The sequence below is a fragment of the Crinia signifera genome, chromosome 5 (genome assembly GCF_055691185.1).
Source record: "Crinia signifera chromosome 5, ASM5569118v1, whole genome shotgun sequence".
NCBI classification, from domain to species: Eukaryota; Metazoa; Chordata; class Amphibia; order Anura; family Myobatrachidae; genus Crinia; species Crinia signifera.
Genome location: NC_139221.1, coordinates 883776 through 906927, shown reverse-complemented (window position 1 = coordinate 906927; position 23152 = coordinate 883776). Strand labels below are relative to the sequence as shown.

The 23152-nt window shown below is 46.7% G+C and overlaps 2 protein-coding genes across 4 annotated transcripts in view; one reads left to right on the top strand and one right to left on the bottom strand.

Moving 5' to 3' along the window:
- ARHGEF39 (Rho guanine nucleotide exchange factor 39) overlaps positions 1-2491 on the top strand; it is a 208025-nt gene extending 205534 nt beyond the window's left edge. Inside the window, 1 exon segment of the mRNA XM_083186480.1 lies at positions 2281-2491. Within this exon segment, the coding sequence (XP_083042606.1) occupies positions 2281-2350 (70 nt within the window). The 3' untranslated portion in view covers positions 2351-2491.
- A 6148-nt stretch (positions 2492-8639) lies between these two features.
- The window catches only part of LOC146079840 (sphingomyelin phosphodiesterase 5-like), a 133851-nt gene continuing 119338 nt past the window's right edge, over positions 8640-23152 (bottom strand). Inside the window, exon 6 of one of the 3 annotated variants that reach the window (XM_083186479.1) lies at positions 8640-9086. In XM_083186479.1, coding sequence (XP_083042605.1) covers positions 8968-9086 — 119 coding nt within the window. In that variant the 3' untranslated portion in view covers positions 8640-8967. The remainder of the gene's footprint in view (positions 9087-23152) is intronic. The other 2 variants (XM_083186477.1, XM_083186478.1) reach the window with 2 other exon arrangements.

The window sequence follows — 23152 nt, the reverse complement described above, 5'->3', positions numbered from 1 at the left end:
CACAAGTCTGCAAGGTAATGAGCTCGTTAAGTACAGCTTGGGAGCTGCCTGGATCTCTACCAGGTGTAATTAATCACTTGAGCCCTTCATAGGGCAGGCTCTCCTGCAATACTCTGCCAGTGATAGCTTCCTGCTTCCTGTGCAAGTAGCTGCTATTCCCGATCCACAGCTGGCCACCTGTCTGGGTACTGCTCGGTTGGAGTTCACCAGCCGTTTGCTGGCAATTGTCCATTTCTCCCTGCACTTAGCCCAGTGCAGCCTTCCTGGCCTTTGGCAATTCCAGCCTGCTTTCACTCAGTTACAGAATCATGTCTGGCAGCTTCAGTCTCTGTGGTATTCACTTGCCTGCTCCCTTTCCCTGCTCCAGTGCCTATCCGCCCAGGGAGTGTGTCCCTGCGGTGTTCCCTGCCTGTTCAGTTTGTTCCTGGTCTCAGTGAGTACCCCTGCTAGGGGCTTGGATTATTCCTATTTTCAGTGACCCTTGTTGGGCTGTATCCTTTTGGGGCTTCCCTCAGTTGTATGCTGTACACCGGTGCTAAGTGACCCAGCTCCGGGGCAGAACCTCCGTACACCGGTGCTTAATGACCTAGCTCCGGGGCAGAACCTCCGTACACCGATGCTTAGTGCAAAAGAATGGGGAAGTCTCACGTGCGCTTAAAAGTCCATATGTAAATAGGTGATCCTTGAAAGGGTATGAGTTCTTTTTCTTCTTTCTCGTCTCACACCATTCCAAATATATGGAGAAACAGAAAAAGAATATACCAATTATTGATATGTATGTGCTAATTACTCCTCTCTTTCTTCAATGGGATCTAAAAGAACAGAGAGCGTGTATCCAAGATTTCCAAGAGTGCTCCAAAATGATTTTAGAGGGTCACCCCACTCGTGTATATAGGGACTGTGCTCACATGTATGCTTACACAAGACAGGGTGCGTGAACTCTCATAAAGGTATCTTTGGTGAAGATATGACTCCAAAAGTCACGATGAAGACAGAATTCTTTTATTTTATGCACTTTATTAGATTTTTATATGGAATTTTTATACGAGTTTTTTATATGGGATTTTTTACATCATGTTTAAATTTATTGTTTACAGACACTTTATCTTGAAAAAGGCACCTTAGCGTGCCGAAACGCGTAGAAACTTAGTGTCTGGTCATTTATACAAGCAGCGGAGTTTTGTGGAGAGGTATTTGGCAGTATCTGGTACCATATTCCTACCCGGGTTACATCTTATATGGGAAAAAGGCTGTCATTATATCATCCCTACCCTGCTGTGATTTTAAAAAATAAAAGAATTCTGTCTTCAAAGATACCTTTATGAGAGTTCACGCACCCTGTCTTGTGTAAGCATACATGTGAGCACAGTCCCTATATACACGAGTGGGGTGACCCTCTAAAATCATTTTGGAGCACTCTTGGAAATCTTGGATACACGCTCTCTGTTCTTTTAGATCCCATTGAAGAAAGAGAGGAGTAATTAGCACATACATATCAATAATTGGTATATTCTTTTTCTGTTTCTCCATATATTTGGAATGGTGTGAGACGAGAAAGAAAAAGAACTCATACCCTTTCAAGGATCACCTATTTACATATGGACTTTTAAGCGCACGTGAGACTTCCCCATTCTTTTGCAGTATTGTCTTTCTGAGGTCCGGTGACCTTTTTTGTGAAGTATCATATGCAGCTTTAAAGTTTGCAGCGCCTGGAGTGGAATTCCCCTTTCTTTCGAAAAATAACCGATGCTTAGTGACCCAGCTCCGGGGCAGAACCTCCGTACACCGATGCTTAGTGACCCAGCTCCGGGGCAGAACCTCCGTACACCGATGCTTAGTGACCCAGCTCCGGGGCAGAACCTCCGTACACCGATGCTTAGTGACCCAGCTCTGGGGCAGAACCTCCGTACACCGATGCTTAGTGACCCAGCTCCAGTGCAGAACCTCCATACACCTGTGCCTAGTCCCCCGGCATCAGTGCCTAGTGTCCCAGCTCCGGTGCAGAACCTCTGTACACTGGTGCCTAATGTCCCAGCTCCAGTGCAGAACCTCCGTACACCTGTGCCTAGTGCCCCAGCTCCAGTGGGCCACCTCCGTACACCGATGCTTAGTGACCCAGCTCCGGTGCAGAACCTATGTACACTGGTACATCTATGCTGTAAATGATAAGTGAATACAGGGATGACTGGGTTTAATTGAGGTGCCCCATGGTTTAGCCGTTCGTGAATGAGAGTTAATATGAAAGTTACATTAAGTGATGGTGTTTTCTTCCCTTGTCAGCCATGAAGAGCAGGTACAGCCACCGTCTGCCCCGGATGTATCTGCCGGATGGAAGTGTGGGATCCTTTAGAAGATGGCTTGTGCATTGGTCCTCATCCATTGTGTTGGGCGTGGATGGGAGGAGATGTTAGTAGGCTTCCCCGGTGTACCGGACCCAGCTGGAGAGTTTGTTCTTTCACATAATTTTATTGAAATAAAAATATAGTAATTATGTAATGTCTGAATTTTCTTCCGCAGACCTGGTGCTGTGTATCTGCCGCTATGATACATTTACTGGCTGCAGTGTGTGTCATATGACATTACAGGGGGCTTCCAGTAAACATGACAATACAGGGGGCTTCCAGTAAACATGACAATACAGGGGGCTTCCAGTAAATTGCAGGTTGTTTGTCAGGAGTGTGTAAGATCCATTGGACTATTTAGTCCCACAAATATCTGTGTGGTGTCCCAGCTGTAGGTTATGCGTGCAGACCTGCGCACTGCGCATATTATAGCAATCGATGTTCCTTTTTCGTACTAAGGGCCTAATTCAGAGCTGATCGCAAATTTGTTCTCAAAATAGGCAAAACTATGCTGCACTGCAGAGGGCAGATCTAACCTGTGCAGAGAGGGTTACATTTAGGTGAGTTATATTGTGTCTGTGCGGGATAAATACAGGCTGCTTTATTTTTACACTGCAATTTAGTTTTGACAGTCGGGATCCTGACGTCTGGTAAATGCCTGTCGGGACCCCATCCAGCACTCGTTATATGGGCAGGCAGTGCTCACAGTGACACATGGCGCTATGTTATATGGGCAGACAGTGCTCACAGTGACACATGGCGCTATGTTATATGGGCAGACAGTGCTCGCAGTGACACATGGCGCTATGTTATATGGGCAGACAGTGCTCACAGTGACACATGGCGCTATGTTATATGGGCAGACAGTGCTCACAGTGACACATGGCGCTATGTTATATGGGCAGACAGTGCTCGCAGTGACACATGGCGCTATGTTATATGGGCAGACAGTGCTCGCAGTGACACATGGTGCTATGTTATATGGGCAGACAGTGCTCACAGTGACACATGGCGCTATGTTATATGGGCAGACAGTGCTCACAGTGACACATGGCGCTATGTTATATGGGCAGACAGTGCTCACAGTGACACATGGCGCTATGTTATATGGGCAGACAGTGCTCGCAGTGACACATGGCGCTATGTTATATGGGCAGACAGTGCTCGCAGTGACACATGGTGCTATGTTATATGGGCAGACAGTGCTCACAGTGACACATGGCGCTATGTTATATGGGCAGGCAGTGCTCACAGTGACATATGGCGCTATGTTATATGGGCAGGCAGTGCTCACAGTGACACATGATGTGTGAATCATACTTATCCCTCGCTGGTCAGGAGAAGGGTTCGTACTGGGGGACGGATTGTGTGAGGGTCTGTGTGGTCAGAGTGAAAACCAAATCTTCTGTAGTAAAGTGTTGTGCTTGTGGCATCTCCATTAATCCCTATATGGATTAAAGGCAGCCAGATAATCATCTTCAGGCAGTTTCTACTAGAGCACGTTCCACAGAGCAGGCCTGGAAACATTATTACTACAAGTGGTTGGCAGCACCATACAAGAGGCCAAGTAACATGGGGCCTAGTGCACCTTCACTTTAGATTTCGTTTTCTGAAAGTAAACTTGTCTAAGCAGTGTTCTGACACGAAGGGGAAGCAAAAGTATGTTACACACTGGCAGCAGGGGGCACTAATATATGTGACACCTGGCTGCCCTGTGTCCCATATATTAGTGCCCCCTGACTGCCCCAAGTGTCACATGCATTAGTGCCCCCTGACTGATCCTTGTGTCACATGCATTAGTGCCCCCTGACTGCCACGTATGCCACATACATTAGGTCCCCCTGACTGCCCCGTTTGTCACATACATTAGTGCCCCCTGACTGCCCCGTGTGTCACATACATTAGTGCCCCCTGCCACATACATTAGTGCCCCAAGTGTCACATACATTAGGTCCCCCTGACTGCCCCGTGTGTCACATACATTAGTGCCCCCTGACTGCCCCGTGTGTCACATACATTAGTGCCCCCTGCCACATACATTAGTGCCCCAAGTGTCACATACATTAGGTCCCCCTGACTGCCCCTTGTGTCACATACATTAGTGTCCCCTGACTGCCCCGTGTGTCACATACATTAGTGCCCCCTGACTGCCCCGTGTGTCACATACATTAGTGCCCCCTGACTGCCCCGTGTGTCACATACATTAGTGCCCCCTGCCACATACATTAGTGCCCCCTGCCACATACATTAGTGCCCCCTGCCACATACATTAGTGCCCCAAGTGTCACATACATTAGGTCCCCCTGACTGCCCCGTGTGTCACATACATTAGGTCCCCCTGACTGCCCCGTGTGTCACATACATTAGTGCCCCCTGCCACATACATTAGTGCCCCAAGTGTCACATACATTAGGTCCCCCTGACTGCCCCTTGTGTCACATACATTAGTGTCCCCTGACTGCCACGTGTGTCACATACATTATTGCCCCCCTAACTGTCCCGTGTGCACATACATTAGTGCCCCCTGTCTGCCCCGTGTGTCACATACATTAGTGCCCGACCATATTGCCAGTGATGGGAGTGTGCCCCGGTGATAAATCGCCAGGTGCACGCTTCCGTTTTCATCCCTGTTATAATTGCTGGTTGCAGGAGCTTTACCGGCAGCGGTTTCTTTTCATCAGCTACAATCTGTGGTCGCCGATGAAAAGGAGACATTGAGCGATATATCGGCCCGTGTGTACGCACCTTAAGGCTCAACATGGGTTCGGTAAAAATAGATCAAGCTAGACAAATGAATTAGTTTCTACGAAGAAGTCAGCAGGAATGTGGACTTAAGGAAATCAGTGGATGTAATACTCCTTGATTTTGCAAAGTCATTTCACATGGTACCACATAAAAAGTTAAGAAAACTTGGTAACCTAGAGGCAGGGGAAATAATTTGAACTTGGACCTTGTCCAAGCTGGAGTGTATGTCATTTACCACCACTCTCTTTACGATTCTATAACCATTTTTTTTTAATCCAACATGCATTCCCGCACGGATCAATATTGGTTCCCACCTTGTTTAATATATTCATAAATATCATCCCACACTAGTGACCCCTGACTTGGGTACATAATCTGTTTTCCTCGAGCCTCAGTACATGCCCACATGTTGTAAGTCTTGTTACGGAATAAGGCTTCTCCTAGTTGCTTATGATTCCCAATCCTGTATTTGAACATACTGATCATATCGCCTCTCCCAGTGTTCACGTATTCAGCCTGGATCGCTTCTCTTTATATTCTAGTGACTCAAGAACCCGTATTAGTTTAGTTGCCCTTCTCTGAACCCATTGCTGATATCGCTGGCAATATGGTCGCTGGCCAGTGATGGGAGTGCGCGCTCCCGTTTTCAGCCCCGTTATAATCGCAAGCTCCTACGACCAGCTAATTACCTCTGTGGCTAGAATCGTGAAGAGTGGTGGTAAATGACATACACTCCAGCTGGAATAAGGTCCAACGAGCAGTCCCGCACAGATCAATATTGGTTCCCACCTTGTTTAATATATTCATAAACACAAAACTGAGGAAGGAAATGAACTCAGTAGGGGATGTGGAAACCGTGCACTGTTGGGGGTACTTGAGGACCAGGGTTGGGAACCACTGCACTAGGGCCATGGTGGGAATCGAACCCATGACCTCAGACTGAGGGGGACCCCTCTGATTGGCTAACATGAAAAGAAGTCACCCACTTCCTTTATATCCATATCTGCTACTGTCACACGGATTAACCCGCTCAATTGTGGGTATTGGTTAAGCCAATCCACATACGACAATCCGCAGCAGTTAACGTGCAACAAGCACATTGCAGGGATATACTGACACATTCTCATTTATTCTGTCTTTTTCTTTCTTTGTGCATATCCTCCAAAGTATAGCAGTATAACTTAGACCACTGGATGGCACTAGTGATATCTATAACCAGATACCATTACAACTACTTATATCGCTGAAAATTCCCCCAGATACCACGGGCACTCTCTGTTCTTATTCATGTCATATGTACGCATAATATTTCAATTTAGATATTGATCACATACCAGAAAAAAATTGCGGTCCACCAACCGCATTGAGGTGTCTAAATATTACTTTGTCAGATTGACTGTTCTATTTACTAGTGAACCCTGATCTGAAACCTGGTACTGCTTAACCAGACCTAGCCGCAATTTACAGACAGGTCTCACCCACCGTATATATTCTTATTATGTGTAGATGTTCTGTGTGTCATGTATGTATTATGTTATGTCTAATCTAATAACATTAAATTATTTCTTATAAAAGATTAATTTTAAGTTTTAAATTTAAAAAAATAGACTTTTTTTCTGTTTACCCAACTTATGGTCCACACCCGATCTAATGTAGATAAGTATTTCATTATGGAAGCAAAAATGAAGATGCTAATTATAAGTTAAATAAAGTTAATTTGGGGATCTCTGCATTGGAAAAGGATTTAGTATCCGGACTGATCATAGACTGACTCATGATAGACAGTCATATGGTCGACACACAATATGGTCATGGTCTAAAGGTCGCCATAAAAAAGGTAGACATGCATTTTTTTTCAAAATTTTCAGCCGACATGTGCCGACAGGCGGTATTTCATGTGCTACCATCCACTAGGGCATGGAGGGAGAATAAAATAGTGAGCCGAGCCCGAAGAATGGCGAGCGCAGCGGTACACTTAGACAGTGTCCATGTCGACCTATGTAAACATAGACACCCTAAAAACATTAAAAACTCATGTCGACTTTTTTCCATGTTGACCTTTTGTCTGTCGACCTTTAGACCCTATCGACCTTGTGACTGTCTATCATGAGTCACTCTATGTATTATACCATAACTAAGGATTTGGGGGTCATCATAGACAGGTTGCGCTCAAGTGCAGCAGCAAAAGCAAACCGGGGAATGGTCTCAAGGGATGCCAATGTGATAGTGCCTCTTTATAAATCAGTGGTGGGGCCACACTTGGAATACTGTGTTCAGTTCTGGGCACCGCACCTTACAAAAAGATTGGAACGGGTTCAGAGAAGGGCAACTAAACTAATAAGGGTTCTTCAGTCACTAGAATATAAAGAGAAGCGATCCAGGCTGAATACGTGAACACTGGGAGAGGCGATATGATCAGTATGTTCAAATACAGGATTGGGAATCATTATTCAGTAACAAGACTTCAAGTACTTCCGACACGCGGGCATGTACTGAGGCTCGAGGAAAACCGATTACGTACCGAATTAAGAAGAGGTTTCTTCACCATAAGAGCAGTTCAGTTCTGGAACTCATTGTTATCGCTGTGACCACATTTTCCGGTAATAAGTTCAAACTAAAACTAGATAAATTATTGGCCATAAAGGGAATTATATAGTTATGACTTTGACTAGGTAAATTGGTTGAACTTGATAGACTTTTTTTTTCAAACTAAGTTACTATGGGCCTTATTCTAGTTCACTCTTTCTGACAAAATCCTTCTTAGATGGACAAAACCATGTGCACTGCAGGGGGGCAGATGTAACTTGTGCAGAGAGAATTTCCAACCACTTTGCCGTGGCACACTAGTGATATAATCTTATCTCATTATGTGTGTTCCTATTATTATGCTACTACTCTTATCTGTACTTGAACCTTGCTGTAACACTGAAATTTCTCCATTGTGAGACGAATAAAGGGATTCTATCACTATACTCCGGTGTGACCCCAGATCTAGAGATACCACCACCAATGTTCAACTGTTATTTACTGGTCGCTTTTCATGTAAAGGGCCAATGTATTTTATTGTTGTTTCCTGTGGGGACCGGTGTGATTGTTTTTTATATGGGGGCCAAGAGCTTTGGGTTTTTTCCTGTGGGGGCCAATGAGTTTTGCCCTGTGGAGATCTCATGATGTGCCTTAGCAATTTTAAAATCTGATTTAGTGTCCTGCAAGGTAAAAGGTTGAAAATCACACAGACTTTATGGGCTTTCCCATGAGAACGCTGGGCGTTCTTATGTTAATGAGGCCATGACGGACATGCGGTGGGCAGGCAGCTGACATCATGGGATGGATGTTTATGGGAAACAGCCATTTGCATACCGCGCGAACGTACGCACCCTGCGAATGGTGGGCTGGCGTACCACCATTCGAGCATCCGAGCGAATGAATCAGAATGACCCCCTTAGAGTAGACATTAGATATGTTTGTTACTACCCAGTTTGTTTCCTTTTGTAAAGCGCAACAGAATTTGCTGATATATAAGAAACTGTAAACAAATAATAAATAGACCAATAAAGCGCAATATTTTTGTTTATTTACTTTAAGGTCACAAATTTATAATTTGATTCATGATCCTCATACAAGCAACAACTACCAAGCTTGGTTGTTGGAAATATTATATATATATATATATATGACAGGAGATCCGGCACAGCCACTTATAATTTCAGCTTCGGCGGGTGCCCACACAGCAAGTACGCTATTTATAATCCACAAAGGTGTCGCACTCCAGCCCGTTTTCAAAAGCTTTTTATTGCAGACAACGATATATATATATAGGTACATGTGTGTCAGTATTATATAGGTTACATAGTCAAACAGAGGTACATGTGTGTCAGTATCACAGATACAGAGTCACAGAGAAGTAGTCACAGGGAATGTGGTGCACAGGTGCAGGGATACAGGAATATGATCCGACAGTCCAGCCAATTGTGTGATAAACTGGAACTTCTCCACAGCCTTGAAAAATAAGAGAAAATACAGGGATTGGCTACAACAAATAATATGAAGATTCTAGGTACAAATAGAAAACGCTATGCTGTCTCTCAGCAATGCTACCTCCAAACCTTCAGGTGTTCCTTTACAACTCACCTCACATCAAATCCCAGAATCACCCACTTGGTATTATTAAGGGTTTACATGCAAAAATTGTCAAGTTACTTTTCTTACCACTGATCCCCATGAAGCCTGGTGTATACTGCTATAAGCCATATGACATGCAGGGCTGGCGCCACCACTAGGCAGCTTTAGGCATTTGCCTAGGGCGCCGGCCACTGGAGGGCGGCACTTGGGACGGAGCAGGTCACAGTGTACCCCCCTTCCCACCCTGCAGCCAGGTGAGGTGAGCTGCTGCAGCAGCACCCGCACCACTACCCCACCCCCACCGTACAGCAGGTGAGCGGTGGTGCTGACCAGAAATCCCCGGCGGCTTTGTGCAGGAACTCTCCCGGGCGGTGATTGAAAGCGGGGGCTCAGGAAGCGCTGCTGTGCTATGATGGTGCCATCGGACACACAGCGCGTGGGGACACTGAACTTGCGCTGTCTCACTATCAGCACAAGCACCATCATAGCAGAGCAGCGCTTCCTGAGCCACCGCTGTCAATTGCCGCCCAGGAGAGTCTCCCCCCCTGGAGTGACCCGGCAGCGGCGGTGGATGCATCACCCCCCCCCCCCTTCCGGCGGGAGAGTTGCGGGTGGGGGGCGGGTTAGCGTCGGAGCGCTCCCCCCTGCCTGGGGCGTTGTGGTCGCTAGCACCGGCCCGGATGACCTGAGCAAATATAATGCAGGTTTATATGTCAGCACAACTAGGATGGATGTGTTTTTGCACAACCTTATTTGCCATTGAATGCACCTGTAATACTATTTAAATCTAAATGGAAAATACTATTTTAAGAATCCTGTGAATTTAGTTGATGTTGTGTTTTGTAGCCATTATGTGCAGACAAGTGGCTGATGTGGGGTTAGTAGAAGATGTTCTTGGACCTGTACAAATGACGAGTGTCTGGCATCCGACAGAGAAGAGAAGGGAACAGACCACTTGCACATTCCAGGTCACTATTTTGGAGTCGATAAAGAAGGTCCAGGTGTTACAAAAGAATTGGGGAACTTTAAGCCAGAATGTGCAAGTAGAACGAGTAAAAGGACCAAGAAGAAGAAAACGTAGGATTATGTGAAATAAGGAAATTCACATTCAAATTTTGCTCATTTCAAAATGACGATGGCCCCTGTGCAGAGAGACCTCCAAGGAAAATAATGACTTATCTGTACTTCTACCAAAGAAGAATATTCCTGGGGCTAATTTTTAGATTGAGGGGTTTCTAGAAGATACAATATGACAGAAATAATGTCAATAAATATTCTTAGTGAACAAAGCATTAAATTCCCAACGTTAACGCTGACCCTAACCCTACAGGACGGGATGTACTAACTAAAGGGGGTTCACATCACACTGATACGTACGAACATGTGATTAGTGCTGCAAATAATAACTCTTCGATCAGCGCTGGTCACTGGAAATGTGTTTATTGCCCAGGATTCCATCTGCGCATGAGGAAAGTGATGCGGCGAACACGGGGTTCTGGGAGGGAGCGGATAGGATCCCTCAGAGGGAATGCGGTAAGATGCACATAATCTATAGGGCAATGCCAGCAAAAGCTGGAGTTAACCCTCTGCAGTGAAGTCAGGCTTAGGGGGTTATTCAGACCGGAGAGCTGTTCGCAATCCACTCTATTATCGAACAAATGCACATATCGAATTGCAATCCCTTCAGCATTTGTTTGTTGGTGTTTCCAGGCGCCACCTCCATCAGCCTGTATCTGTCGCAGAGTTACTCACATTTGCACAGACTGGATAAAGGATTCACTAGTAAATTGTGTATGGATGTGCGACAGCAGATGCTGAACGTTTCGCTGTTCTCTTGCAGATTTGCACATCGCAGGTTTTCACTCTGGGCAGCAGCTAACTACCAGTCAGAATTGGCAGATGAGCGACCAGGCCTGAATCAGGCCCTAAGTACATGTGGGGAATGCGGTAATAATCCAGAAGTGGGTTTTAGCGATATGGCAGAAAGTATTCACCTCCCATGGCTTTTTACCTATTTTGTTCTATTACAACTTGTAATTTAAATATTTTTTCATCTGAATTTTAGGTTATGGATCTGCACAAAATAGTCTAAAGGCCTATACACCCCAGGCGATTTTGAGCTCAAAGCCGTCCGATGGTGATGCGCAATCCCGTATCATCAACAGGAAAGTCGTTCATCTGCTTGTATTACACATAATGTGTGAGGGGGATTGCGTTGTGTCGCATAATGTATAATGGGCATTGGCGTGCATTGCATAATGTGTAATAGCTATTGCGATGTGATGAATCATGTGTAATGGGCATTGCGGTGCATTGCATAATGTTTACTGCGTTGTGTTGCATCATGTGTAATGGGCATTGCGGTGCATTGCATAATGTTTTCTGCGTTGTGTTGCATCATGTTTAATGGGCAGTGCGGTGTGTCACATGTGTAATGGGTACTGCGTTGTGACGGATCATGTGTAATGGGCAATGCGTTGTGTTTCACAATGTGTAATGGGCATTGCGGTGCATTGCATAATGGGTACTGCGTTGTGTCGCATCATGTGTAATGGGGTTTGCGTTGTGTCGGATACTGTGTTATAGGCATTGCGGTGCGTCGCATCATGTGTAATGGGTATTGCGGTGTGTCGCATCATGTGTAATGGGCATTGCGGTGTGTCGCATCATGTGTAATGGGCATTGCGGTGTGTCGCATCATGTGTAATGGGCATTGCGGTGCGTCGCATCATGTGTAATGGGCATTGCGGTGCGTCGCATCATGTGTAATGGGTATTGCGTTGTGTCGGATAAAGTGTAATGGGCACTGCGGTGCGTCGCATCATGTGTAATGGGCACTGCGGTGCGTTGCATCATGTGTAATGGGCACTGCGGTGCGTCGCATCATGTGTAATGGGCACTGCGGTGCGTCGCATCATGTGTAATGGGCATTGCGGTGCGTCGCATCATGTGTAATGGGCATTGCGGTGCGTCGCATCATGTGTAATGGGTATTGCGGTGTGTCGCATCATGTGTAATGGGCACTGCGGTGTGTCACATCATGTGTAATGGGCATTGCGGTGTGTCACATCATGTGTAATGGGCATTGCGGTGTCTCACATCATGTGTAATGGGCATTGCGGTGCGTTGCATAATGTGTAATGGGCATTGCGTTGTGTCGGATAAAGTGTAATGGGCATTGCGTTGTGTCGGATAAAGTGTAATGGGTATTGCGTTGTGTCAGATAAAGTGTAATGGGTATTGCGTTGTGTCGAATAATGTGTTATTGGAATTGCGTTGTGTCGGATACTGTCAGTGGCGGATTCAGGGGGGGCACCCAGGCACGTGCCCCCTGTCATTTCATGTAGCTGAGGACCAGGGCTTTCCAATGAGCCCAGCCCCGTGTCTCTAGACCCCCGGGAACCGGAGATATCGCCTGGCAAAGCTGTAACGTTTTTTCACCATAGTATAATATGGGACCCGTCAATTCCGACCCCCACCCGGTTCCGACGGCTGCCAGTTCGCCCCCCCTGGCATCACAGAAGATTATTGATTATTGATCTCATTCAATTCCAAATCGCTGGGCCTTCAATATGATACCAGGCTGGTCCATATCGGTCAATCGGTTCCAGAGATAATGCGTGTAAACCAATTTTTTTATTTTTGAAATTTAATTTCATGGCTGTTCATGTTCTTTGAGGGCAGATTACTCTGGAACCAAACATTCCAGTTTTACTGGACCAAAATCATTCAAAGCCCACTCAAAAGTTCTTCAATATGATACTTGAGTCATGTAAGTGGGTCAGTTGGTTCCGAAGATATAGCCGGTTAAATGAGATAACTGGTTAAAGGGGGGAGGGGTGGTTTTCTCTCCCCCTCACACCAGAAAATGCAGGGACTAGGCTGGTGTAAAAGGGGCCAACCTGGGAATGCATTTTCTGGTGTGAAAGGAGTATTATTTCAAATAGCCGGGACCTGCAGTGCTCTGAATACAGCCAGGCTCTGCCACTATCAGTGGCTATCACTTCTGCCTGGCGGCGGCTGTCCCCCATTTACTGTACCACGAGCATGTATTCCCCCTTGGCAATGAGCATGTAATCCCACATGGCAACGAGCATGGAACCTCTGGCAATGAGCATGGAACCCTTGGCAATGAGCATGTAGATAAGCAGCATTTATGTAGCATAATTTTTAATAGGCATTATGGTGTTTGGCATTATACATAATGGCGTGTAATTTAACGTGTAATGGAAATTATGGTGTAAATGTTTAATGCGCGCCTTTGGTGGACAATGTCCCTGTTTATGAAGCGTATTGTGAATTTTGGCTTAATCTGTGTGGCATTATGTGAATCTGACTCAATCAGTGTGGCATTATGTGAATTTTGGCTCAATCCGTGTGGCATTATGTGAATTTTGGCTCAATCCGTGTGGCATTATGTGAATATTGTCTCAATCCGTGTGGCATTATGTGAATATTGTCTCAATCCGTGTGGCATTATGTGAATTTTGGCTCAATCCGTGTGGCATTATGTGAATTTTGGCTCAATCCGTGTGGCATTATGTGAATTTTGGCTCAATCCGTGTGGCATTATGTGAATTTTGGCTCAATCCGTGTGGCATTATGTGAATTTTGGCTCAATCCGTGTGGCATTATATGAATTTTGGCTCAATCCATGTGGCATTATGTGAATTTTGGCTCAATCCATGTGGCATTATGTGAATTTTGGCTCAATCCATGTGGCATTTTATGAATTTTGGCTCAATCCGTGTGGCATTATGTGAATTTTGGCTCAGTCCATTTGGCATTATGTGAATTTTGGCTCTATCCGTGTATTATTATGTGAATTTTGGCTCAATCCATGTGGCATTATGTGAATTTTGATACAATCCATGTGGCATTATGTGAATTTTGGCTCAATCCGTGTGGCATTATGTGAATTTTGGCTCAATCCGTGTGGCATTATGTGAATTTTGGCTCAATCCGTGTGGCATTATGTGAATTTTGATACAATCCATGTGGCATTATGTGAATTTTGGCTCATTCCATTTGGCATCATGTGTAAGGGGCAAGTATAATGTCTAGTATTTTGTTGCATAATGTGTAGAAGTTGTATATGGTGTGGTACACTACACTCAAGGACACGCCCCCTGTTGAGTGGCCACACCCCCTTTTCCGTAATGCGTCTTTGGCGCGCGCACAATTGCATCCTTCACTTTTGTCGCCATGGTGGGCCTGCGTACTTTTAACCCCATTCCCACCCTCTCTCAGCCGCTCTCTTAGCATGTACACTGGCACCACTAACACCGCCCCTCCCCCACCTAAACCCTCTTTTATCATGGTGCCCCCCCTGTCATTTTATCCTGGATCCGCCCCTGGATACTGTGTAATGGGCATTGCAGAGTTCCACATCAAAGACCGGTGCATCTACACATGGGACCACAATAAGCCGTACACTCCATAGAGTTGGGCTTTATGGAAGAGTGGCCAGAAAAGTACGGATTCTTACCGGTTAATACGCTTTCCTCTACTCCGGCATGGCAGCCAACATATGGGTTTTCTCCCTATCTGGAAAGGAAAAAAAGACACTGCCCCTATATAAGGACCGCCCCCTCTAGGCTCTGTGTCTTTCAATTATAAAGCTTCAACAAGTAATATATATATATTCATGCATTTATAGTTAATATAGGATGGGAATAAATGCTGCCATGGTGAAATAGAGGAAAGCGTATTAACCGGTAAGAATCCGTGCTGTCCTCTACCTCCCCATGGCAGCCAACATATGGGTTATTCACTAGCAGTTACGTCACTGGGCGGGCAAATCAGAAAGTAAAAGGATACAAGGTTATATTTCACCTTCTTCATTTCTGCTAAATATCTGCGGCTGTGTATTTATTTTTTTGCTATATATACACATTTTAAAGAACAGCACTCAGGATTTTCCGTCCGAATTTTGCATCACTGGAAGAAAGAACATCCATTCTATAGTGCCTCGTGAAAGTGTGCGCTGACGCCCAGCGGCATGCCTTACACAGTTCACCTAGCAATGCGGCCTTCTTTTGAGCCTAGGAAGCTGCCATGGCTCTAGTTGAATGCGCTCTGAGCCCTTTTGGTGGATCTAAATTCCTGATCTTATAATCTTCTAATATGCAATTTCTTATCCACCTACATATGGTCGTTTTTGTGGCTCCCAGACCTTTATTTTTGCCTTCTGTCACCAGGAACAGCTTTTTGGTTTTCCTCCACGGTTCTACTCTTTGAAGATACATTTTGAGAGCTCTCATTACATCTAAACTGTGAAGTCTGGCTTCCTTTGCGTTAGCTGGGTTAGCGCAAAAGGACAACAGTACTATTTCCTGGTTCATATGAAACTGTGAAACCACCTTTGGTAAGAAGTGGGGATTTGTCCTTAGTATGACTTTGTCTTCGAAGAAGTTGAGAAATGGTTCTTCAGCCCATAGAGCTTGCAGCTCCGATACTCTTCTAGCTGAGGTGATGGCTTCTAAGAACACTACCTTGGCCGTAGGCCATATAAGAGGCACCTCCTCCAGCGGTTCAAAAGGAGCTTCAGTCAGCACATTAAGCACCATATTAAGGTCCCACAGAGCTAACGGGTTATGAAAAGTAGGCCTAATTTTCTTAATAGCCTGGACGAATCTCAGTACGTACTTATTGTTCACCACTCTCATATCCAGCATGGCTCCAAGTGACGACTCCTGTACTTTTAATGAACTTGCCGACAGATTTTTTTCCAACCCTGCCTGCAGGAAGTTAAGTATTGTGGGTATCGACCTTGGGTCTCTACTATTTGTCCTACAAAAACCTACATACTTCTTCCAGATCCTGTGGTATGTACCCGAGGTTGACAACTACCTTCCCTTCAGCAAAGTATCCACTACTTTGCCCGAAAAGCCTTTCTCTACCAGGGTTCTGGTTCAGTAACCATGCCATCAGTTTCCAATTGTAGGGTTTGGCGAATTAGGTCGCTGTGATCCGGTAGGCTCGATGGCCTGTCTCCCACCATCCTCATCAGCCTGGGAAACCAGGATCTTCTTGGCCAGTACAGTAAGATCCCTATTACCGTAGACTTCTCCTTCTGGATTTTGCTCAATAACCTGGGGATGACCGGGACCGACGGGAACATATATGCTAAGTCTGTGCCCCAGGTTGCTGTTAAGGCATCTGTCTGCCACGCCTCCGGCTCCCAGTGCCTTGTGATGAAGGTTGGTACTTTCGCATTTTTTGCGGTCGGCATTAGGTCCACCTGAGGAAAGTTCCCATTCTCCAGGCATTACTTTGGATCTAATGGGGTCTCTTAACAAGAAAAGAGTGAACTAGGCGCTGATATGAGATGCTCCTTTTTACTGAGCAGCTGCTTGGGTAAGGTCTATAGTAAACCTTAAATATAGAACAGTCACAATATATACACAAATAAGCAGCGCTAATATATTCTAAACCATATATAAATGACATGGGATTGCCTGCAATAATATAACAATTTATTAAGTACAAAAAAATAATATAATATAGTAGAATTAAAACAAGTTATTACTGTAGAGCAGTTTTATGTGAGCCACAGTGAGCAGACCCTTGAGCGGAGTATACTGGAAACAAGATCTATCCTCATCCTGGCTAAATACAAAGACTGGACTCCATCTCCTATACAGCCAAAATCTTTTATTCACCACTCTGGGAAGCCCCACGAGCATCCTCCAGTGGCCCCTTACCATCATTGCGCATCCGCATCATAGTGAGGACTCTGGACCCAAGCCGGAAAAATCCCTATCAATTGGTGAGACAATTACAGCTGTAAACCCAGTCATTCTAGCCCAAATAGAGGACTAAACTTCCACCAGAAAACTCCCCCAGGGCTCACACAAAACTGTTCTACAGTAATCACTTGTTTTAATTATTTTGGATCTGCTTAAGGCATCTGCCAGCCTATTTTTCATGCCAGCAATAAAAACTGCCAACAGGCTCCGCACAAACTGCTTTGCCCATTGGAGGACTCCCGTCACTTCGGACATCATCCTTCCACTCCTCGTGCCGCCTTGTTCGTTTATGTAGGCTACTACAACTTGGTCCTCCGACCTTATCTCTACATCCTTCTTCCATAACTGGTTCTGAAAAAACTGACATGCCATAAGCACTGCACGCATTTCTCTGACATTCGAGTGGGCCTGATCCAGACGTCTCTATTCTTCTTGTGCTGCCACACCTTCGCATACCGCGCCCCATCCTGTTTGACTGGCGTCGGTTGTCACTATCTGTACGCCTGTTGCAAATTACTGTCAGGACTCCCGGCCGCCGCCGGTTCTGCAGAGCATTGCGCCACGTGCATTACTCACCAGCATGGGCGCTGTCTTCCTGGCGCCTCTGCAGCCGTCACACAGGGGTCCCCCGCCATGGTGTTGCTGGCAGGGACGGGGGTATGTCCTCCGGGGTCCGGCTGCTCCCGTGGCCGGCTCCCGGGACGGGCGCCGCCATCTTGCTTGTGGCATCAGGCAGGAGGGGGCCGGGTCAGATATAACCTCTGATTGGAGGTTGGACCCGTGACATCACAGCCTGGGGAATAAAAGGCAGGGCTGCCTATTCCTCAGTGCTGCTGCTACTTCTGGTCTGGTTCAGTGTTCTGCTGACAGCCAGTGATAGTGTACACAGCTCCTGGTCTCTCTGAGTCCTGTCTGCGATCCGAAGTGTTGTCCAAGTGTCTCCTGAGTTCAGTTATCCTTCCAAAGTGTCTCCTGAGTTCCATTATCCTTTCACGTACCTTCTGAGTTCCGTTATATCCATCTGCTCCAGCTAGCGTCCAAGTATCACTGGAGGCTCCCGTTGGAGGGCCGCGACCTGCTGGGTGGACGCAGCAAAGTCCAAATTCCCTTGCGGGGATCCCTGGTGAAAACCGCCACCCAGTTTAGACTCCGCGCCTCTGACCGGGAGTGTCGCCAAACTCCTAGGAAACTCTTATGAGACGCCAGTATATTCTACCAGCTGTTCTTTCTCCACCGTTGACCTCCATATCAGAAACAGCGCCCCTAGTGGATCCACAACAATCCGTTGTGACCGTTAGCAGCAGCCACATGGATTCCACATCCGGGGTCGATTTTAATACGGAGCTACTGCAAAGAATTGTGGCCCGCCTGGAAGGCCTGGAGGTCTCCCAAGGACAACTCACTCAGGGCCTCCAGGATATTGCTCATCGACAGGAAGTAATGCAGGCCTCTGTCTCCCGAGAGGTTCCAGTCCCGCCTGCTCCTGATCCGGTTCGGGTGGTAGCCCTGCCGTCAGCATCGCCAGGGCATCTGCATCTCTCAGCACCCAGCAAATTCGATGGAACCCCAAAATTGTGCAGGGGTTTCCTTAACCAATGCGATGTACAGTTTTCGCTCCTGGCATCAAGCTTCCCGACCGACAAGTCCCGAGTAGCCTACATTGTCTCCCTTCTATCGGGATCAGCTCTAGACTGGGTATCTCCTCTCTGGGAGAGGAATGATCTGCTACTCTCCCGGTATGATGAATTTATATTACAGTTCCGCAGAATATTCGACGAACCGGGTCCGGCTACTTCAGCAGCTCAGGATATCATGCGGCTGAGGCAAGGGAATCGTCCGGTCGCTCAGTATGTGATCCAGTTCCAGACCCTGGCGTCCGAGGTCGCTTGGAATGAAGAGGCGCTAGTATCTGCATTCTGGAGTGGCCTTTCAGATAGGTTGAAAGACGACCTAGTGTCCCGTGACCTACCCATCAAGTTAGACGAACTTATTTCTCTTTGCAATAAAATTGACATGAGGTTCCGAGAGCGCCAGGCGGAGAGATCTCGATGTGATCGTTACAGGAGCAGTCCTCCACCGCTACTTCAGGTCTCATCACCTTCAACAGTCGACGAGCCCATGCAGATTAATCGGGCTCGGCTTACTCCCCAAGAGCGACAGCGTCGTTTCCAAGAGAGACTTTGTTTGTACTGCGGACAGGCCGGTCACCAAGTGGCTCAGTGTACTCTTCGCTCCAATCGAGTAACCCAGGGCAAAGAGAAAGAGGTAAGATTGGGCCAACTCTCTGCCTCCTCCACATTGCCCAATTCCGTCATTGAAGTGCAACTTTCTTTCGCAGGTCAGACGTTGATGACGCAAGCCCTTCTGGATTCCGGAGCTGCCGGGAACTTTATTTCATCCAATTTTGTTGAATTATATTCTTTACCCATTAAAGCAATTGAAAATCCACTGCGTCTGACTGCGGTTGATGGGAGTTACATTCCGAACGGGTTAATTGTGTCTTGTACGACGCCGCTATCACTGAGTGTAGGGGCACTTCATCGAGAGAATATAGAGTTTTTTGTCATTCCTCGAACCACCTTTCCCTTGGTCTTGGGTCTGCCGTGGCTCCAGAAACATAATCCCCAGATCGACTGGTCCTCTATGCAAATTATGGCTTGGGGTTCGTCATGCTCCCAAGGTTGTTAGACTAAAGTAATGCCCCTGCAATCAACTTCCTCCGGTGGGGAGATTCGGATTCCTGGTCCCTATCAGTCTTTTGCTGACGTGTTCAACAAGCAAGCAGTTAATATCCTGCCACCACATCGCGAGTGGGATTGTCCCATTGACTTGGTTCCTGGAGGGATACCCCCACGTGGTCGTATATATCCTCTGTCCATCCCTGAAACTCAAGCAATGAGTGACTACATCTCAGAGAATCTACAGAAGGGATTCATCCGTCCCTCTTCGTCCCCGGCCGGGACGGGGTTCTTCTTCGTCAAGAAGAAAGATGGAACCCTAAGACCCTGCATAGACTATCGAGGTCTAAATGAGATCACAATAAAGAATAAATACCCATTACCCCTGATTCCGGAACTTTTTGATCGCATTAAGGGAGCTGTTGTGTTTTCCAACCTGGACTTAAAGAGGGTCTTATAATCTCATCCGTATTAGAGAGGGGGATGAGTGGAAAACGGCCTTCAACACCAGAGACGGCCATTACGAATACCTGGTCATGCCGTTCGGCCTCAGCAATGCCCCCGCAGTTTTTCAGAACTTCGTGAATGAGATCTTCAGAGACTTACTGTACCAGTCTGTCGTAGTATATTTGGACGACATCCTCATATTCTCAAAAGATTTAGAGACCCATCGGTTACAGGTGAAGGAGGTTCTCCGACGACTTCGAAGCAATCATCTTTATTGCAAACTCGAAAAATGTATTTTTGAACAAGCCTCTGTACCCTTTCTGGGATACATAATCTCCGGTCAAGGTCTACAAATGGATCCAGAGAAGGTTCAGGCGATTCTAAACTGGACTCAGCCCACTACCCTACGAGCAGTGCAGCGATTCTTAGGATTCACCAATTATTACCGGAAGTTTATTCGGTTTTTCTCCACCATCGTAGAACCCATCACCGCTCTGACTCGGAAGGCAGCCGTTTGATCTTCTCAGGCACTGTCCGCTTTTCAGCAATTGAAACAGGCTTTCATCTCAGCTCCTGTCCTTCATCAGCCAGATCTTTCAAGGCCTTTTATTCTAGAAGTGGACGCCTCCTCTGAGGCTGTAGGAGCAATCCTGTCTCAAAAATACGGGGATGGGTCCACACATCCCTGTGGGTTTTTCTCCCGGAGATTTTTGCCCGCCGAAAAAAACTACGCAATCGGGGAACAGGAACTTCTAGCGATCAAGTTGGCACTAGAGGAGTGGCGATATCTCCTAGAAGGTGCTCAGTTTCCAATCCAGATCTACACGGATCATAAGAACCTGATTTATCTTCGAAACGCCCAATGCCTTAACCCACGACTGGCGAGATGGGCAATGTTCTTCACCCGTTTTGACTTTAAGCTCTCTTTTCGTCCAGGTTCCCAAAACGCCAAAGCAGATGCATTATCTCGTTCCTGCTCTCCTGACGCTGAGGGAAGACAGCCATATCCTATTCTGGATTCCTCTGTTTTTGCGGCCACCAGAATAGTCAACATTCCAAGGGGCAAGACTTATGTAGGGCCTCCACTCCGAAAGAAGTTGCTTCATTGGGCCCACTACTCCAAGTTTTCCGGGCATCCTGGGGCAAGAAAGACCTTAGAGTTTCTCTAAAGGAAATATTGGTGGTCTACTATGAGAACCGACATTCAGAACTTTGTATCTTCATGTCCAGTATGTGCCCGGCACAAATCTTCATGCTAACCCCCTGTAGGGAAACTTCAACCCCTTCCAGTTCCTGCGAAACCATGGACCCATATAGCTATGGATTTCATTACAGACCTGCCTCCGTCTAGTGGGTATAATACTATATGGGTGGTCATCGACCGATTTTCCAAAATGGCCCACTTCATTCCATTGAAGGGCCTTCCCAGCGCTCCAACGTTGGCACATCTTTTCATAACTCAGATCTTTTGCTTACATGGTTTACCGTTAGAAATTATATCTGATCGGGGTGTCCAGTTTGTAGCCCGATTCTGGAGGTCTCTCTGCTCCGCCTTCCAAGTCATACTAAATTTCTCAACAGCCTATCATCCCCAGACCAACGGTCAAACTGAAAGAGTTAATCAGGATTTGGAGAAGTTCATCCGGCTCTACCTATCATCCTCACAAGACAATTGGCTTGAGCTCCTACCCTGGGCAGAGTTCGCTCACAATAATACGTATCATTCTTCTAGCCGAACCACCCCTTTCTTCACGGTCTATGGAATTAACCCTCGTGTTTCAGACTTTTCCAAACTCCCTGGTAATGAGTTACCTGCGGTTCAGTCTTCAGTAAAGTTCTTTGCAAACATTTGGAAAAACTTACAAAAAGCCTTACAACAGGCCTCCAGTAGTTACAAACTTAGTGCTGATCGGAGAAGAAGTGCCGCTCCGCCCTATAAAGTTGGTGACCGTGTCTGGCTATCTACCCGGCATATTCGCCTCAAGGTTTCGTCCATGAAGTTGGCCCCTCGCTACATTGGGCCCTATGTGATCCAAAAAAGAATTAATCCTGTAGCTGTTCGCCTGAAACTACCACCTTCCTTACGGATCTCTAACTCATTTCATGTCTCTCTTTTAAAACCTTTGATTCTCAATCAGTTCCAGAAAACTCCGCCAGGAAAGTCCGGTATTCGAGTAAAAAGAGATGTGGAATTTGAAATAAAACAAATATTGGATGTTAGACGACGACAGGGGAAGGTACAATTCCTAGTGGACTGGAAGGGATACGGTCCTGAAGAAAGAATGTGGGTTGACGCTTCCAATGTCCATGCACCCCGATTGGTAGAAAAATTTCGGAAAAACAACCCTAAGAAGTGTCCAGTGTCCACTCTTAAAGGAGGGGGTACTGTCAGGACTCCCGTTCGCCGCCGGCTCTGCAGAGCATTGCGCTGCGTGCATTACTCACCAGCACGGGCGCTGTCTTCCTGGCGTCTCTGCAGCCGTCACACAGGGGGTCCCCCGCAATGGTGTTGCTGGCAGGGACGGGGGTATGTCCTCCGGGGGTCCGGCTGCTCCCGTGGCCGGCTCCCGGGACGGGTGCCGCCATCTTGCTTGTGGCATCAGGCAGGAGGGGGCCGGGTCAGATATAACCTCTGATTGGAGGTTGGACCCGTGACATCACAGCCTGGGGAATAAAAGGCAGGGCTGCCTATTCCTCAGTGCTGCTGCTACTTCTGGTCTGGTTCAGTGTTCTGCTGACAGCCAGTGATAGTGCACACAGCTTCTGGTCTCTCTGAGTCCTGTCTGCGATCCAAAGTGTTGTCCAAGTGTCTCCTGAGTTCCGTTATCCTTCCAAAGTGTCTCCTGAGTTCCGTAATCCTTCCAAGTGTCTCCTGAGTTCCATTATCCTTTCACGTACCTTCTGAGTTCCGTTATATCCATCTGCTCCAGCAAGCGTCCAAGTATCCCTGGAGGCTCCCGTTGGAGGGCCGCGACCTGCTGGGTGGACGCAGCGAAGTCCAAATTCCCTTGCAGGGATCCCTGGCAAAAACCGCCACCCAGTTTAGACTCCGCGACTCTGACCGGGA